The 19,951-nt window shown below is 44.6% G+C and overlaps 1 protein-coding gene across 1 annotated transcript in view; it reads right to left on the bottom strand.

Annotated features, from left to right (window-relative positions):
• CSMD2 (CUB and Sushi multiple domains 2) overlaps window positions 1-19,951 on the bottom strand; it is a 649,885-nt gene that overhangs the window by 386,682 nt on the left and 243,252 nt on the right. Inside the window, exon 5 of the mRNA XM_015134762.3 lies at window positions 16,913-17,120. Within this exon, the coding sequence (XP_014990248.3) occupies window positions 16,913-17,120 (208 nt within the window). The remainder of the gene's footprint in view (window positions 1-16,912; window positions 17,121-19,951) is intronic.

Raw genomic sequence — 19,951 nt, 5'->3', positions numbered from 1 at the left:
AAGAATGGAAGAATGGATAACTAGAATAATCAATGCAGAGAAGGCCATAAACGAACTGACAGAGATAAAAACCATGACACGACAAATACGTGACAAATGCACAAGCTTCAGTAACCAACTCGATCAACTGGAAGAAAGAGTATCAGCGATTGAGGATCAAATGAATGAAATGAAGCGAGAAGTCTAAAGAAAAAAGAGTAAAAAGAAATGAACAAAGCCTTCAAGAAGTAGGGGATTATGTGAAAAGACCAAATCTACATCTGATTGGGGTGCCTGAAAGTGAGGGGGAAAATGGAACCAAGTTGGAAAACACTCTTCAGGATATCATCCAGGAGAACTTCCCCAACCTAGTAAGGCAGGCCAACATTCAAATTCAGGAAATACAGAGAACGCCACAAAGATACTCCTCGAGAAGAGCAACTCCAAGACACATAATTGTCAGATTCACCAAAGTTGAAATGAAGGAAAACTGTTAAGGGCAGTCAGAGAGAAAGGTCGGGTTACCCACAAAGGGAAGCCCATCAGACTAACAGCAGATCTCTCGGCAGAAACTCTCCAAGCCAGAAGAGAGTGGGGGCCAATCTTCAACATTCTTAAAGAAAATAATTTTCAACCCAGAATTTCATATCCAGCCAGACTAAGTTTCATAAGTGAAGGAGAAATAAAATCCTTTACAGATAAGCAAATGCTTAGAGATTTTTGTCACCACCAGGCCTGCCTAACAAAAGACCCTGAAAGAAGCACTAAACATGGAAAGGAACAATCAGTACCAGCCATTGCAAAAACATGCCAAAATGTAAAGACCATCGATGCTAGGAAGAAACTGCATCAACTAACGAGCAAAATAATCAGTTAATATCATAATGACAGGATCAAGATCATACATAACAATATTAACCTTAAATGTAAATGGACTAAATGGTCCAATTAAAAGACACAGACTAGCAAACTGGATAAAGACTGAAGACCCATCAGTGTGCTGTATTCAGGAGACCCATCTCACATGCAGAGACATACATAGGCTCAAAATAAAGGGATGGAGGAAGATCTACCAAGCAAATGGAGAACAAAAAAAAGCAGGGGTTGCAATACTAGTCTCTGATAAAACAGACTTTAAACCATCAAAGATCAAAAGAGACAAAGAAGGCCATTACATAATGGTAAAGGGATCAATTCAACAGAAAGAGCTAACTATCCTAAATATATATGCACCCAATACAGGAGCACCCAAATTCATAAAGCAAGTCCTTAGAGACTTACAAAGAGACTTAGACTCCCATACAATAATAATGGGAGACTTCAACACCCCACTGTCAACATTAGACAGATCAATGAGACAGAAAGTTAACAAGGATATCCAGGAATTGAACTCATCTCTGCACCAAGTGGACCTAATAGACATCTACAGAACTCTCCACCCCAAATCAACAGATTAAACATTCTTCTCTGCACCACATCACACTTATTCCAAAACTGATCATATAATTGGAAGTAAAGCACTCTTCAGCAAATGTGCAAGAACAGAAATTATAATAAACTGTCTCTCAGACCACAGTGCAATCAAACTAGAACTCAGGACTAAGAAACTCAATCAAAACCACTCAACTACATGGCAAGTGAACAACCTGCTCCTGAATGACTACTGGGTACATAACGAAATGAAGGCAGAAATAAAGATGTTCTTCGAAACCAATGAGAACAAAGATACAACATACCAGAATCTCTGGGACACATTTAAAGCAGTGTGTAAAGGGAAATTTATAGCACTAAATGCCCACAAGAGAAAGCAGGAAAGATCTAAAATTGACACTCTAACATCACAATTAAAAGAACTAGAGAAGCAAGAGCAAACACATTCAAAAGCTAGCAGCAGGCAAGAAATAACTAAGATCAGAGCGGAACTGAAGGAGTTAAGAGACACAAAAAACCCTTCAAAAAATCAATGAATCCAGGAGCTGGTTTTTTTAAAAGATCAAAAAAATTGATAGACCACTAGCAAGATTAATAAGGAAGAAAAGAGAGAAGAATCAAATAGACGCAATAAAAAATGATAAAGGGGATATCACCACCAACCCCATAGAAATACAAACTACCATCAGAGAATACTATAAACACCTCTATGCAAATAAACTAGAAAATCTAGAATAAATGGATAATTTCCTGGACACTTACACTCTTCCAAGACTAAACCAGGAAGAAGTTGAATCCCTGAATAGATCAATAGCAGACTCTGAAATTGAGGTAATAATTAATAGCCTACCAACCAAAAAAAGTCCAGGACCAGATGGATACACAGCTGAATTCTACCAGAGGTACAAGGAGGAGCTGGTACCATTCCTTCTGAAACTATTCCAATCAATAGAAAAAGAGGGAATCCTCCCTAACTCATTTTATGAGGCCAACATCATCCTGATACCAAAGCCTGGCAGAGACACAACAAAAAAAGAGAATTTTAGACCAATATCCCTGATGAACATCAATGCAAAAATTCTCAATAAAATACTGGCAAACCGAATCCAGCAGCACATCAAAAAGCTTATCCACCATGATGAAGTGGGCTTCATCCCTGGGATGCAAGGCTGGTTCAACATATGCAAATCAATAAACGTAATCCAGCATATAAACAGAATCAAAGACAAAAACCACATGATTATCTCAATAGATGCAGAAAAGGCCTTTGACAAAATTCAACAGCCCTTCATGCTAAAAACTCTCAATAAATTTGGTATTGATGGAACGTATCTCAAAATAATAAGAGCTATTTATGACAAACCCACAGCCAATATCATACTGAATGGGCAAAAACTGGAAGCATTCCCTTTGAAAACTGGCACAAGACAGGGATGCCCTCTCTCACCACTCCTATTCAGCATAGTGTTGGAAGTTCCGGCTAGGGCAATCAGGCAAGAGAAAAAATCAAGGGTATTCAGTTAGGAAAAGAAGAAGTCAAATTGTCCCTGTTTGCAGATGACATGATTGTATATTTAGAAAACCCCATCATCTCAGCCCAAAATCTCCTTAAGCTGATAAGCAACTTCACCAAAGTCTCAGGATACAAAATTAATGTGCAAAAACCACAAGCATTCTTATACACCAATAACAGACAGAGAGCCAAATCATGAGTGAACTCCCATTCACAATTGTTTCAAAGAGAATAAAATACCTAGGAATCCAACTTACAAGGGATGTGAAGGACCTCTTCAAGGAGAACTACAAACCACTGCTCAGTGAAATAAAAGAGGACACAAACAAATGGAAGAACATACCATGCTCATGGATAGGAAGAATCAATATTGTGAAATAGGCCATACTGCCCAAGGTAATTTATAGATTCAATGCCATCCCCATCAAGCTACCAATGAGTTTCTTCACAGAATTGGAAAAAACTGCTTTAAAGTTCATATGGAACCAAAAAAGAGCCCTCATTGCCAAGACAATCCTAAATCAAAAGAACAAAGCTGGAGGCATCATGCTACCTGACTTCAAACTATACTACAAGCCTACAGTAACCAAAACAGCATGGTACTGGTACCAAAACAGAGATATAGACCAATGGAACAGAACAGAGTCCTCAGAAATAATACCACACATCTACAGCCATCTGATCTTTGACAAACCTGACAAAAACAAGAAATGGGGAAAGGATTCCGTATTTAATAAATGGTGCTGGGAAAATTGGCTACCCATAAGTAGAAAGCTGAAACTGGATTCTTTCCTTACTCCTTATATGAAAATTAATTCAAGATGGATTAGAGACTTAAATGTTAGACCTAATACCATAAAAACCCTAGAAGAAAACCTAGGTAATACCATTCAGGACATAGACATGGGCAAGGACTTCATGTCTAAAACACCAAAAGCAATAGCAACAAAAGCCAAAATTGACAAATGGGATCTAATTAAACTAACGAGCTTCTGCACAGCAAAAGAAACTACCATCAGAGTGAACAGGCAACCTACAGAATGGGAGAAAATTTCTGCAATCTACTCATCTGACAAAGGGCTAATATCCAGAACCTACAAAGAACTCAAACAAATTTACAAGAAAAAAACAAACAACCCCATCAAAAAGTGGGCAAAGGATATGAACAGACATTTCTCAAAAGAAGACTCGCATACAGCCAACAGACACATGAAAAAATGCTCGTCATCACTGGCCATCAGAGAAATGCAAATCAAAACCACAATGAGATACCATCTCACACCAGTTAGAATGGCTATCATTAAAAAGTCAGGAAACAACAGGTGCTGGAGAGGATGTGGAGAAACAGGAACACTTTTACACTGTTAGTGGGATTGTAAACTAGTTCAACCATTATGGAAAACAGTATGGCGATTCCTCAAGGATCTAGAACTAGAAGTACCATATGACCCAGCCATCCCATTACTGGGTATATACCCAAAGGATTATAAATCATGCTGCTATAAAGACACATGCACAAGTATGTTCACTGCGGCACTATTCACAATAGGGAAGACTTGGAACCAACCCAAATGTCCATCAGTGACAGACTGGATTAAGAAAATGTGGCACATATACACCATGGAATACTATGCAGCCATAAAAAAGGATGAGTTTGTGTCCTTTGTAGGGACATGGATGCAGCTGGAAACCATCATTCTCAGCAAACTATCGCAAGAACAGAAAACCAAACACCGCATGTTCTCACTCAGGTGCGAACTGAACAATGAGATCACTTGGTTTCGGGAAGGGGAACATCACACACCAGGGCCTATTATGAGGAGGGGGGAGCGGGGAGGGATTGCATTGGGAGTTATACCTGATGTAAATGACGAGTTGATGGGTGCAGCACACCAACATGGCACAAGTATACATATGTAACAAACCTGCACGTTATGCACATGTACCCTAGAACTTAAAGTATATATATATATAAAAAAAAAAAAAGAATATGGTGCAACCCCCTCCAGTACCCACATGTGTGATGATGTGGATCAGAGCCACTCCCATTGGCTTATCACAAATGTGTACCATGAGCAAGAAAGAAATCTTTGTGATATTATACCACTGAGTTTTAGGGTTAATGAAATTTAAAGAAGGAAGTGGCAAGATGTGAGGTTGGGGCAATTACTTTAGGCAATGGTTAGATCCAGATGGGCCTTGTGTGCCCTATCAAGGGATTGAATTTTATTCTGTAGACAACAGAAGATGATTGAAAGCTTTTGCCTGGGGTGTAGCATGTCAGATCTGCATTTTAATTAAGCCATTCTGGTAGGAGTGAGGAGAATGACTTGGACAGTGCCAAGATGCTGGGAGATCACTAAGAAGCCTATTACCTCCCTCAAAGAAGAAAACATGATGGGCTGAATTCAGGAAGTGGTAGAAATGATGGAAAGGATATGGTATATTGGGAGAACTTAGCAATTAATTGAATGTGGCTGGTGAGAGTGAGGGATTAAATAGGGATATTCCCAGATTTCTGGATAACTAGGTAGCTAATGGTACCATAAACTAAGAAAGGATACAGACTGATGATTTTGTGGGTCAATTATGAGCAAAGTTGAGACAACTTAAGTTCAGATATTGGTGGTCCACCAAAGTGGAGATGTCCATCAGGTAGCTGGCTCTACAGTTCGACTGGCTCAGTGGGTAGGCTGGGCTAGGGAGCCATATTTGGGAGGAAATAGGTGGTATCTGAAACCTTGAGAGCAGGTAAGACTACCCTGGGAGATGCGTGGAGTGAGCAGAGCAGCACAGCAAGAAGGAATGGACATCAAAGGAGACACAGAAGGAAAGAGTGGCATGAAGGCAAAGAGAAAGCAGAGCCCCCAGGGGAGAAAATGACTGACAGTGTAAAGTAATGCAGAAATGTCCAGAAGGTGAGACCTGAAAAACGCCTTCTGGCATTGGTAATTGGAAATGGTAGTCTTTGGAATGGGGTAGGGGTGGGGATGGTTATTTGATGATTATCTTTTTTTTTTTTTTTTTTTTTGAGACAGAGTGTTGTTCTGTCGCCCAGGCTGGAGTGTAGTGGCGTGATCTCAGCTCACTGCAAGCCCCGCCTCCCGGGTTTGCCCCACTCTCCTGCCTCAGCCTCCTGAGTAGCTGGGACTACAGGCACCTGCCACCACGTCCGGCTAATTTTTTTTTTTTTTTTTTTTTGTAGTTTTAGTAGAGACGGGGTTTCACCGTGTTAGCCAGGATGGTCTTGATCTTTTGACCTCGTGATCTGCCTGCCTCAGTCTCCCAAAGTGCTGGGATTACAGGTGTGAGTCAGCACGCCCAGCCCTTTGATGATTATCTTAATGTGAATGATTTCAGGTGGAGGCTGGAGGGTTGAAGAGTGGGAGTGAAGTAGGTAAGGAATGAATGGGGAGAAAAGACTTGAAGGTAGCCAATGTAGACCACTCTTCAAGAAGCTTGGCTGAGAAATTCCCAGGGATGCTAGAGATCTACCTCCTCCATGAAGCCACCTCATTTTGTTCAAAGAAACTTTGCCCTCTCCCTCCCCAAATGACCCAAACTGTTGAGATCCACCATATGTGAATTTGAACTGTTGAAGTTTCACCATGCGTGAAATGGTGATTTTGCCATTTCACCGGACTGTCATTGCTAGTTTTCTGTGTGAATCCTGCCTCTCTGGTGAGTCTATGGATGTCACTCATCAGCCACTGGATAAAGAGAAACTAGGATGAAAAGAAGTACAGACTGGGCTGGCGTGGTGGCTCACCTGAGGTCAGGAGTTCGAGACCAGCCTGACCAATATGGTCTCTACTAAACCCCGTCTCTACTAAAAATACAAAAATTAGCTGGGGGTGGTGGCACGTGCCTGAAGTCCTAGCTACTTGGGAGGCTGAGACAGGAGAATCACTTGAACCCAGGAGGTGGAGGTTGAAGTGAGCCGAGATCATGTCATTGCCCTCCAGCCTGGGTGACAGAGCAAGACTCCAGCTCAAAAAAAAAAAAAAAAAAAAAAGGGGGGGGGGGAGAAAGAAAAGAAAAAAAAGAACAGACTAAGGGATAGAACCAAAGACTTAATTCAGTCTTGGGAACCTGGGAAGTGGCTGCAACAGCAGGAGAGAGGTAAACCAACGTGAAATGCCGCGTAGGTTAAGCTGAGTGAGTGAGTGGAACAAACATTCGGGGCCAAACATGAAAACAAAGACCAGGAGGGGGTCTTGAACATTCGGAATGAACCAACATCATTCCAGAAGACAGGTCTTGCCAGAACGAGGGGCTCCGGAGGGCCCAGAACAACTCCTTCCATCTGTCTTAGCGGCACCATCAGGCATCTGGCAGCGCCTCAAGAGAGGTCGAGGACAGCATCTTGTTGTCTGGTGCCCTTCGCAGTCCTGGCACAGGCCTCCTCGCAGACGAGGCACTTAGTACAAACCTGTTGCATGCAGTCAGACCCGTGGGGGGCAGGCCAGCTGCCCGACCTCAGCTTCCCATGCACAGAACTTTGCCAAGTCACAAGCTTTAGCAGAGCCGCTGTGCCTACTGCGACACCACCGGCTCACTTCCTGCTCCTCCCAGCTGTGGCTTTTGTTCTCTTTTTGAGAGCAAGTTCTCACTAGTGGAAGCAAGGAAGTCACACTGATACTCCATAGAGAGTGCTGGAGCCTTGGCCTTCACCCCTCCGGACACATTTGTGCCAGCAGCATGCTAAGGCACTAATACTTTCCTACTGCTCTGCTGCAGAGCTTGTATCCAAGAGATACGGGAGATGAGATTTTAAAAGGCTGGTTATTTATGGCCTGGCTCCTGATGGGATACAGCAGATGCAATTTCATGGGCTCCATCAAAAAAGGACAGTTACTTACTGTGACTTAAAGAGTTGCGATGTGTCAAGGAAGGAGAGAGAAGCAAGGGCGTCACAAGCCCACAGGAAGGCAGGAGGTCTGAGGCTCGGTTAGAATGGGCCTTATTTGCTTACCACCTCAGCCAACAAGGGTTCAGCATCCTTAGTCATGCACCATCTGAGCTGTTTTCTGAGTGTCTCTGCTAGCTTGAGACCTTGACTCTGCCTTGCTCCTGACATTCAAAGAGGAAATCTCGGAGGACAGGTACCAGATCTATGCTACTTCCATGGACGAAGTTCAGGAGCAAATAGGACATTGAAATGATAAGTCTTTACATATGCAGTTCCCTCTGCCTGGAAGGCTGCTGCCTGAGTTCTTCCCTGTGAGTCCTTCTCAAAAGTCAGGTCTCAGCTTAAATCCTACCCTCCTCAGAGAGGTCAGATTCAGAATAGGGTCCCCACTGCTGTTATTCTCCATCCTGTTCATTTCCTTTATGACATGTGTCATACGTTTTACATTTATGTTTGAATCTTTTACTAACTTCAGTCTCCCCCAAATAGACCATAAGTTCCACAAAGGCAGAGGCCTTGTCTTCTCCACCGTTGCGTTCCCAGTGCCAAGCTCAATGTCAAGCAGGAGAAGGGCCTGAGTAGCTTGTTTGAATGACTGAATGATGATAGAGAGATGCTGGTAATGAAGATGAAACGGTGAGATGACAGTGACCATAACGAAGGAGATTTTCCTGATGAAAGATGATGCTGGTGCTCACTGTGAAGATGACTGCTCATGGTCCTGCCAGGGTACTGAACACCAAGCTTTCAGGTGTAGCTGTTGATTTCATCTGACCACCCTCACCAGTCTTATCCCAATGACTGTGAATTAGTTACCAAGGGCAGCTGTGTCCCTGCACGTCCAGCCTTATCTTCTTCCTTCTTGCAGCCTTGACTTCCCTATTAGTGCTCATTTTGTGCTGTACAGACCAATGGGCATTGCCATTCCCCACTCCACCCCAGCCCACTTCTTCTCTTGCATTCCTCTGTTCAGTACATGGCCCCACCGCAGTCATTCAGCTAGAAACTTGGTAATCATCAGCCCCTCCTCCTCTCTACCCCTTCACAGCTGCCTCAGTTCAAGGCTGGATTCTCTTGCCTGCAGAGTTACACAAAAAGTTTTATAGCTGATTTCTGGGCCTTCCTGTTTCACCCACTTAAAATTCAGAATGATTATTTTACCTCCCTGCTTAAAGTCTCTTAATAGCTTTCCATAGCTTATGGAATCCTCTCTGGCTTATGAACAAGGGGCAGGGTTCTTGCTCCTGGTCCACGCTCCTCCTGTGTTCACTTTGGGTCTCGTGTCCTGCTCTTCCCCGCTTGCTCCTGCACCTGACTTGCAATGCCCCAAACACACCCGGGCTCTTTTTGGCTCCACGCCAATGGCAAAATCTTACCCCTCAGTTCAAATCAAAAATCATCCTGTGGGACTAATTTTTCTGAGCCCTTCCAGCATCACCACCCTCTTACAGGAAGGCTGATGACTTGTTTGAAGGACAGTCTTAGTTTCGGTCTTGCCAGGGCTGCCACTCCCAGCCTGAGTTTTGGGGAGGGCGGACAGTCACATGATCTGAGATCAATGAGGACATCCCTTGGCTACACTGGTGTTGAGGGGTGGGCACATGACTCAGGCTGGTCCACCAAGGTTTATCTGAGGGCTTTTGTAGGACCCATTAGGAAAGATATGCTCCCTTTCTGCTGGGATTGCCAAGACAGGTAGGTTATAGGGAGCTGAGGGTGGTCACCTTTGCCATCTCTTGGGAAAGCCTGCCTGAGAATGAAACTAACACACAAAAGAGCAAAACCTCAGGACAGGGAGAAACATTATTTGCATGCCTCGGTCCAGCGCCGCCTGAAGTCAAGTTCTGGACTTTTCAGTTACAGAGGCCAGCACATTCCCTTTGTAGCCTGAGTTAGCTGGAGGTGAGTTTCTATTTCTTAAACCCAAAGAATCCTGGCCATTACATTTCTCCTTATTTCCTAGGGGAACTTCTTTATACCTCTTAGAAAAGCACCTAACACATGATATTGCAAAGCATTTAATTATATTCTGCCTCTTTGCCCCAACTGTGAGCTTCAGGGTCCAGCACGGTGCTTGGCTATTACATAAACATTTGTGGAAGGAATAAATAACTCCTTAGGAACCCAGACTGTGGCTTTGTCCCTCTGGCACCTAGGAGAGCCTCGTTCATAGAAGAGTCTCAACAAATGATTACAGAAAATAAATAGGGGAAAACTAACAAAGAACGTGAATGAGCTAAACCAATGGTTTGATAAAGTATATGTGAATAAATAAATAAGTGGATAGTTATTATTAACAAATCTCCACTGGCGTGCAATTCTCGTTCTAACTCTATCTGGATCTAAAGGATCTTAAATGAAATATCTAGTTAAAAGTTGCTGAGATCAAATGGTTCTAGTTGGCTCAACTTCCATGTGTAAAATGCCTAATAACTAAAGCAAGATCGTTCAAGAGGAGAAAGAGTGTTGCTAGCACAATTTTCAAAGTGAACGTCTGCAGAATAGACAGGAGTTTTTGTATCGCCACCTACAAAAACATAAGCAAACGAATGAAGGGAACAGAGTGAAGCAAATCCATCAAAGCTCTAAGGACATGAAAAGGAGGGATGAAATTAAGGAAATTTAATGATGAAACTCAAAGGGGTTAGTTGCTAGACCTACAGAGTAGGTTGAGCCTGGTTTCCAGGGACATTCTCTTCCCAAAAACAGCCAAAGTCTACCCAGTGGCCACAGGGCCAGGATCTGGGAAGTCCAGACAGATAGAGCAGGCATTCTATTCCTCTGCAGGTGGAGGGAGATGCCTAGGCTCAAAGGTAGATGCCAGAGCCCCGGGGTGGATGCACGGTGGAGAGCATCTTCCTTAGATAATTTCTGGGACCATTTCTTCTTGGACTGCCTCCCAGGGATCAAGGAACTCCCACATTTTGACCAGGAAGACTAGGCAGAAGCCCTAGAAGAATGCCCTTCCCAACACCTCATCTCCTATATTAAAATGGTATGCATCCTTCTCAACCTGTCTCAAGTGCAGCCTCTGCCTTGAGGCCTTGGTCTCCTGCCCCAGGACAGTGTTCTCCTCTGACCCCTGGAAGGTGCTCTCCTCTCTTTTCCTACTTTGAATGGTGGTGGAGTTTGTTGGCACACAAGTCTGTGGGGACTGGGCCTGGGAGTGTGGGGACATAGAGAACGGGCAGGCAGAGCCCATTCAGGGTGATCAGAGTGAAACAGATATAAAGGAAAATCAATGTACGGTGGCCAGGGCGAGGAAGAGAGTGGGAACCACTGGCCGAAACTGACCCACAGAGTCACAGCCAAGGAAATTGGAGGGGCAGAGGTTTGTTCCAGGATCTACACAGAAATCCCACAGGTGAGAAGGAGCTTTGGATGTCCCCCAAACCATACACACCCCACAAACATTCCTGAGGCTGGCACTTCCACTGGCCCCCAAGACAAGGGTGGCTTCAATTCTGAGCGCAAGTCAGACTCTGCCTGCCTGCCTTCCCTGTTGTAGGAAGAAATTGCCCCTTGGGGAGGGGCAGAGGAAAGAAGGAGAGAAGAAGGCCCAGTAGAACCCTCCAATCACATGGTCCAGAGAGAGCGAGGGGGGCCAGGAAGAGATGCCCCTCCCATCTCTGGTAGTTGTCTACTGAATGCCTTCTCCATACTTATGGTCCCCATCCACCTACTCTGTGAGCACCCCCGTGTAGGGGCTGTGCCTGACTCACTGTGGAGTGTCTCTGCTTTCCTAGTCCTGCACAGAGCTCTTAGTGGTAGCTGCGTTGGTAGAATCCAATCCCCTCCCCTCCCCTCCCCTCCCCTCTCCTTTCCTTCTTTCTTTCTTGACAGAGTCTTACTCTGTCTCCTGGGCTGGAGTACAGTGGCACAATCTCAGCTCACTGCAGCCTCTACCTCTAGGGCTCAGGTGATTCTCCCACCTCAGCCTCCTGAGTAGCAGCTACTACAGGTGTATGCCACCACATCCACCTAATTTTTGTATTTTTTATAGAGATGGGTTTATGCATGTTGCCCAGGCTCATCTTGAACTCCTAGACTCAAGTGATCCACCCACCTCAGCCTCCCAAAGTGTTGGGATTATAGGTGTGAGTCACCGCATCCGGCCCTCTTCTGCTCTTCTAACAAAGCAGCTAACTGGCCAGTCTGGGGCTAGATCTAGACACAGAAGTGATGCTATCCATAACGTGCTTGCCAAGTGCAGCTCTGGGAAGATAGTTCCAACAGAATCACTGTCCCCTCTTCTGACTTTTGCAAGGACATCCTCCAGTCTCACCCAGAGATTCTCCTCACATTAACCTTCTTTGAGTTTCCAGGCAATTCCCCTGGAAGCTAGATAGAACCAGGGCAGCCAGGCTGTGCCTTTCTGCTGGTGAGATGCCACTGGGCTAGAAAGCTCATATGTTGACTTCAGTGGGACCACCAAAAATGAGGTCAACAAGGCTATGAATTGCTGCGGTTGCCTCATCTTACTCTTTTCTTCTCAAAGCCTCATCCCAGGAGTATTGTACCTATGGTGAGCCAGGCAGCATATGCCACATTGTGCACTCTCAAGATGCTTTGTAGGTTGGTATACGGAGACCCATTTTTCAGATGCGGAAACAGACTCAGAAAAGCTGGTAAATATCCTAAGATGACACAACTACTGAGAGGTAGCTGGTTTTGAGCCCAAGTCTATCTGCTGACTCCGAAGCCTGCCCCCTTCCCAGGTGGATGCCATGGTGCAGGCTCGATATCTAATTCCAGAGAAACTGCACAAACTTCCTCTCCCGTATTCTAGGAGAGGATGTCTGGCTTTCCCTCCTTTCTTTTAGTCTGGGGAGGGTTCTGGAGAGATTCAGATGGAGAGCGTTGGGTATGAGGCAGAGGAAGGAGGAGACAGATTCTGGATCTAGTGGCTTCTCAGGGGTCTTCACTTTGCTGATTTTCTCCACCAATGGAGAGGCCAGTTCTGTGATAGGCTGGAGACCACTTGTACTCAGTATAACAGGATCCTGATATCCTCCAGGGACCTACATCCCCATATTGTTAAAAGGGTCTTCTGTATTGCCAGTCCCAGTCCTTCAAAAAAGTACTGGGGCCTCAGGAGGAAGCTTAGCAAAGGTGAGAGTGTTTCCTTAGAATGTGATGGAAAGGAATGGAGCTCCATGATGGTCAGCGCCAAGTGACTGGGTCAGAGCAGAGCAGAGAAGGAAGAACCACCACCTCCACCCTCCAGCAGGGTCAGTAAGAGAAAATCTGGCTCCTATATTGAACTGGAAATGGAACTGTGTGTAAGCAGGGGCAGGTGTGTACATGTGCTTAAGGTGGTCTGGAGGCAGGGGATGACTTGGTGATGTGAATTTGGCAGCGACTTGGAAAGGTATGTGTCAGAGATGATTTGCCAGTGTGTGTGTGTGTGTTTGTGTGTGTGTTGGGGTGAGGGTTGCACACATGTATGTGTAGTCAGGGTGTAATACCAATTCTTCTCTGTGGGTTGTAACCCTCAGTCAGTCCAAGCCCAGCTTTTGCTCATGGTCACACATACAAAAATGCAATTAACTTTTAGGGGGAGTAAGTCTAAAATACTAGCGAATCTCTCAACATGTCAGAGCTACAGGGTCCAGTGCTCACCATAGTAACAGCTTTTTCCTGTTCAAAACATGTATTGTTGGATTCCCAAAGGCTGGTCCAGGACCAGCAGAACAGGGAGAATTGGTCCACTGATTGCTGCATATATACTGTTGGACACTCCGGTGATGGGCACACACTGTTATTTATGTGTGCTCCCCCCACCTTATCTTTCATGATGTCAGCACACTTCCAATTGATTACTTCCTGCCACAGTTTTGGCTTTGAATTGTCCTTTGTTTTATGAATAATATTCTGAGGAGTTGGCAGGTTTTCTTCTAACATCCTTACTTGGCAAAATAAAAAATGACCAATCCCATGTTTCGCCAATTGTTTGGAAATTCTACTAGTCCAGAAGCCCTAATTTAAACTCTCCTGTTGCTATCCCATTTAGGGGGAGGAGAAGAGTAGGGAAATGGAGTCAGGGAGATTGCATGCCACTCGCCCTTCTGAATCAGTGGGAACTTGTTATCTGGTAACGGAGGTAGTGGATGCTTTTTCCTTCAAAGGAATTCCTGTCTTCTTGATAGGTGAAGGGGGTGCCCAGTTGTCCAAATCCATCTTTGCTAATGGGATCTGTTGTTTTTATATGCCTTGGCACAGAATGCAAGAGAACAGCCTGAAATCTTAATGTATGCTTACAAAAGCGGTATACTCATAAACCAGCAGCATCAAACCTTTACAGGAATCCAGGGATCCATAAAGGAGAGGGGCAAGGGAGAGAGCTGATTCTTCCCACACATACATCCTGAGCCTCCAAGTTTGTTTATCCATAATTGCTATGCAAGTATAAATTAGAACAACAAATGCATCCTGCCTGGCAGTGGTGACACCAACCCTGTAAATAATTATAATTTAATCTTATAGCAAAGAGTTCTGAATGACTCCCCTAACAATTTCCTCTGCTTAATTCCTTCCTCACTGAGTGACTTAGTAGGAAAAGGAACTCTTTCAGATTTGTTTCACTCCAAAAGTTTGGACAATGTGTAGACTCACACCTGGAGGGCAGAAGCTATAGGAGACCATTTGGCCCGCGGATGAACAAGTGAGTGGAAAAGGCCTTAGGACTGGAAGAGAGGGAACTGGCAAGGATATTCATCTTGGCACCTGTTTATAGAAGTGAAAACCTGGGAACCACCTAACAAGAGGTCTGATGAGTAAACTATGCTACAGACGTACAAGGGAATGCTACATAGCCTGGAAAACCCATGACAGATATCGCATGTTAATAGCATAATAGTATGCTGTCATGGCTTGGAAGACAGGCTTTAGTATCAAACTAACCTGGGGTTGAATCCCAGCTCTGCTCCTTACTCACCAGTGTGATCTCAAGCTGGTAGTATAAACTCTCTGGGCCTCATTTTCCTCTTCTGTAAAAGGAGGAAAACTATGCTACATATTCATAGAATTTTTATAAAGATGAAATGAAATTACAGCTCTAAAGAACTTATAACCTGTCTGGCACATATTGGTAGTAAAGGGTCAACAAATGATATTACTATCAGACCTTGTATATTTTGGAGGCATCTGTGATGGTACAGGAAAAAATTTCATGACACAATGATTAGCTAAAAATATATAACTACAGATATTTTTTGATCCTAATTTGGTAACATTAAAATATATATAAATAGCCAGCTAGCTTGACCTAGGCCAAGAAAAAAGGTCAAGGGGGAGTACATCAAAATTTTAATAATTTGAATTTTTCCATACCTTTGTCGATTTTCCATGTTTTCTACAAGGAGCACATGCATTACATTTACAATCAGTAAACAGGTATTTTACAAAAAGAGGCAGAGGTCCAAGGGTCTTCACACTGGGTAGGTCATCAGGATTCCAGTTGAGTGAAGACTCACCTAAACCTTCAACCCAACTCCTAGCTTAAAATCACCAGCTTTTGCTCTTGGACTAGTTTATAGACTGTCACCCCCCACAGAGCAGGTTGTCCTCATTTACCTGTGCTTCTCTCAGCCCTCTGACCAGGGTAGGAAATGACCTGGCCAGTTTCCTGTGACAAGCTAGCGGTGACACCAGGGTCTTCTGAATCCCATGTTGGCTCACCTTCCACTGCACCAGGAAACTTGAGTTTTCTGGTTACACTAGTTCCCAAATCTGAGCCTATATTTGGGAAGAATCCATTCCCCCTTTATCCCTCTTAAATATTTAATAGTCACACTTGGCTCCTACCATGGTTTGTCTGATTTTCTTACCTAATAGACAATGAGCTCCTTAAAAAACCATGTCTCACTCAACTGGTGTTCCTACCACCATGAAACCTGGCACAGGGAAGGTGTGCAATAAATGTGCCCCATTCCCCTCCTTTCCTCCTCTCCCTCCCATCTTCCTCCTCCCTACTCCCACTGACTGCCACGTCTCTGTCTTCTCTGACTCTTGCAGACACCCACTTTCTGCTCCGCTCAGAATCCTCAGTGACACCTCCTCCCACCCACTCCTATCCCCTCCGTCCATCCACTCTTGGAGCGTGGCCCCACCAGCCTCGGCCTGGCCCAGCCCCGCACCCAGGGCCTCCACCAGAACTGCTATTCCCACCAAGGTGCCCCCTGGGAGCCAATGCCGCGATGCCCGCCTGACGCCAGGAAGTGGAATCCCCACCTTCAGCTGACACCATGCAGCAACTAAGGCTCCAATGATGCCCCATCCTTGTCTGAAGTACACCTGGACATATCCTTCTATTGGCTCCTGATGTGCTAACAAAAGTCCTCCTGATAACACAGCCACAATGACAATACAAGAGAGTGTTCCAAATGCCACAACACCACTTGTGATGCTTGTCACCCAAACAGGAAGCTAGATACTTCCTTAAGCCATGCTCAGTTTGAGCACATCCTGCGAGCCCAAGTCTGGGAGACAAGACACGATGGCTGTAAATCTTCAATAACTCATATCCTCCCTAACCCATCAACAACCAAGACTCTCCACGGAGCACACTACAGAAGAGCCTGCACTTTTTAGCCCTTCAGACACCGAGACATAATGCCTTTCTGATGTCTCAGGACCCCTGGAGTGGGAAGAATTAAGGCTAAAAATGTTCTTGTGTCAGCAATGGTCACTTATGGTTCTAGTCCCTTTTTGGATGCTATGCATATGTCTTCCAGAAATGGAACAATATTTCAAATCATTTTACTAGACCCTGTCCACATCCTGAGACCAGAACATTTTTAGTGTTAACGCAAGTTATTCAACCAAGACCCATCATAAAATTCTTCAGCAAGAACACGTTTCAAATCAGATATTGAAATCGCTATAAAAATTATCCCAGCTCTAAAAATATGTAGTGCTTTTTCATTAGGATGAGATGAAAGGACTGTAACAGTAGGTATACGGAAGAGGCTAAGAGGCCTCTGGCTGTGAGTCCAGGCGCTGAGGAGACTGTAAGCATCCTAGTAATTCACAGTTGCAGAGAATAGGGTAGGAAATGAAGGGGATGTTGTGCTTACCAGAGGGAGGAGCCTTCCGTCCCAGTGACTTCCAGAAAGTCGTAACCATCCTCCAGCTGGAAGTCAATGAAGACCAAGGCGATGGTGTCTCCCAGCTCAGCCAGGATGGTCCATGTGCAGTCGGCATTGTTATGGTACTCCGAGGGGAAGTGGGGGCTGGAGATGATGCCACTCTGGCCCCGCAGGGTCCCACCACAGGCATCATCAGCTGTGGGCACAGAGACAAGAGGCTCACATGAGTAGTCTGGTTTTCAAGCCCCTAGCACTCACCATGGGCTTTACCTGCAGTACATCCTTCTGTCTCCCAAGAGTACAATTCACAGTTTGTGGACATAGATAAAGCAGCAAATGACTTTGTTTGGATGAGTCCATCTGAGAAGCCTTAACAGAGGAAGTGTCATTAGAGCTGGGTTTTGATGAATGAGTAGGAGTTCACTAGATAGAGAAGAAAGGGAAGGACATTTCAGGGAAGAAGGAACTAAATGGTCATAAGCAGAGAAATATGAATGTGCAAGGCATGTCTAAGATAAACAGCTCTAGATGGCTCATCACAGGGTAAAAAAGAGGAATAATACAAGATAGTAATGGCATGTAGGAGAAGTCACAAGGCAGAGAGCACTGAGCCAAAAAGATTTGGAGACAGGGGAGTGCATTGGAAAGGAAATGGATTTTAGGGTAAGAAAGGTCTAGATTTGAATTTAGGCTCCACAATTTCCCAGTCATCTGCATAACTTTGGGAAATTTATTTTTTTAAGCCTCAGTTTGCTTCTCTGTTGTGATAACTGAATTAGATAGTTAATGTGACAGTAACTAGTATTAGCCAGTGACTGACATGTGGTAGATGCTAATGCAAAGTTCTCCTTTTTCCTTCCATTTCATCTTAAGGATCAAAGGCAGTGAAGAAATATGATTAAACTTGCATTTTAGAAAGAACATTCGCTATGGTATAAAGGAGGTCTGAGTCAGGGAAGCACATGGGATGCTCTTGGTATCACCAAAGTCACCAAAGTCCAGGTGAGGCTGGATGAGATCGAGCTAAGGTCGTGTGGAGGGTGGGAAAGGATTTATTTGAGAGATATTTAGGAAGGAGAATCTCCAGGAATCAGCAACTAGGAGGTATAAAATCCATGTTGCTGGTATAAACATCTGGATGGATGAAAGGTGCTATTTCTTGAGGCAGAAAACCCAGGAAGGGAGCTCCTTGTGGTATGGAAGGCAACCAGGAGTTCAGTTTTGGACACGTAGAAGTGGGTATGTCTGTGAGGCCTCCAATGGTGAGATCAGATTAACAGATCTATAGGAGCCATCTGGGCTAGAGATAAAAGTGATCTTGTTTAGCAGTTCTGAACTACTCTTATTAATGTTCTTTACAGGGTCAAGACAATCATGAGCCAACTCATAGCATTTCTCACTGCTAACTTCTAAGTTTGTATGAGTGCAGAAATGTAAGAAATACACCTACTCTCCCAGAGTGGGTGCTTATGAAGGTTTCCCTCCTACACCCATTAACTGAGCACCTACTGTGGGCCAAATACTGGGTAGGGCCAGCACTACAATGTGAAAAGCTTGATTTCTTCTCTGCTCTCAAGTTCTTCTGAGAGAGGAGGTGGGCAGGCAAGCCAGCAATGGCAACACAGAATAGTTATGACAGGGATGCTCAAGGCGCAGTGATAGCACATGGGTAGGAAGGGCTTTATGGTAGAGACAGAATTTGTATTAATATTCATTCACTCATTCATTCATTCACTCAACAAATGCTAACTGAGCACCTACTATGTGTCAGCCACTGTTCTAGGTGCTGGGGATTCAGCTGTGAATAAAACAAAAATTCCTATCCTCCCAGAGCTTACATTCTGATCAGAAGGATAAAGACAACTCCAAGATAAATAATTAACTCTATGGTAAATGAAGTGGTAAGTGCAGAGGAAAATGGGGTGTCTGGTGTTGGAAGTGGGGGTATGGACATTTCAGAAAGGGTGGTCAGGAAAGACCCCACTGAGAAGTTGACATTTGAACCAAGACTTGAAGGAATGAGAGAGGGAGTCACATGGTTATCTGGGGGAAGAGCATTCACAGCAGATGGAACAGCAAATGCAAAGGCCACAGGGTGCAGAGGCCTGGCACCATTGAAGAGCATCAAGAGACCGAAGGGCTGGGTGCGGTGGTTCACGCCTGTAATCCCAGCACTTTGGGAGGCCGAAGCGGGTGGATCAACTGAGGTCAGGAGTTTGAGACCAGCTAGGCCAACATGATGAAACCCTATCTCTACTAAAAATACAAAAAAAAAAAAAAATTAGCTGGGCATGGTGGCGTGCACCTGTAGTCCCAGCTACTCAGGAGGCTGAGGCAGAAGAATCATTTGAACCCAGGAGGTGGAGGTTGCAGTGAGCCGAGATTGTGCCATTGCACTTCAGCCTGGGGAATAAGAGAGAAACTCCATCTAAAAAGATATATATATATATCTATATATAGATATATATATATATATATATATATATATATATAGAGAGAGAGAGAGAGAGAGAGAGAGAGAGAGAGAGAGACCCAAGGGGCTGGAATGCAGGAAGAAGAAGGAAAGTGGCAGGGGATGAGGTTAGTAGAGGCAGGGCTTCCGAGCTAAGAGGCAGGGCGACCTGAGAGGCCAGTGTAAGGATGTGGACTTTTACTCAGAATGAGTTGAGAAGCCAGTGGAGGGTTCTGGGCTAAGGATGATATGATGTCATTTGTGTATTAACAGGATCCCTTGGGATGCCAGGTAGATAGCAGACCAAAGAGGGCAAAGGAAGAAGCTGGGGGCCTCTTGAAGCTACCACGATAATCCAGTGAGAGGCGATGGTGGCTTAGACCAGGTGGTAACAGTGAGACATAGTCAGAGTCTGGCTTCGTTTCCAACACTGAGCTGGCAGCATACATCAGCTGAGGGCTGCCTGCCTGGTAAACCTCAGGGGAGAGGGTGTTTTAGGCAGAAAAACAGCAAGGACAGTTGAAGTTGGGGATCGTGGCATGTTTAGGGACTTATTAGGCAGGGCCATCTGAACG

This window comes from Macaca mulatta, chromosome 1 (assembly GCF_049350105.2).
Source record: "Macaca mulatta isolate MMU2019108-1 chromosome 1, T2T-MMU8v2.0, whole genome shotgun sequence".
In the NCBI taxonomy this organism is placed as follows: Eukaryota; Metazoa; Chordata; class Mammalia; order Primates; family Cercopithecidae; genus Macaca; species Macaca mulatta.
This window is presented reverse-complemented; position numbering and strand designations above follow the sequence as displayed.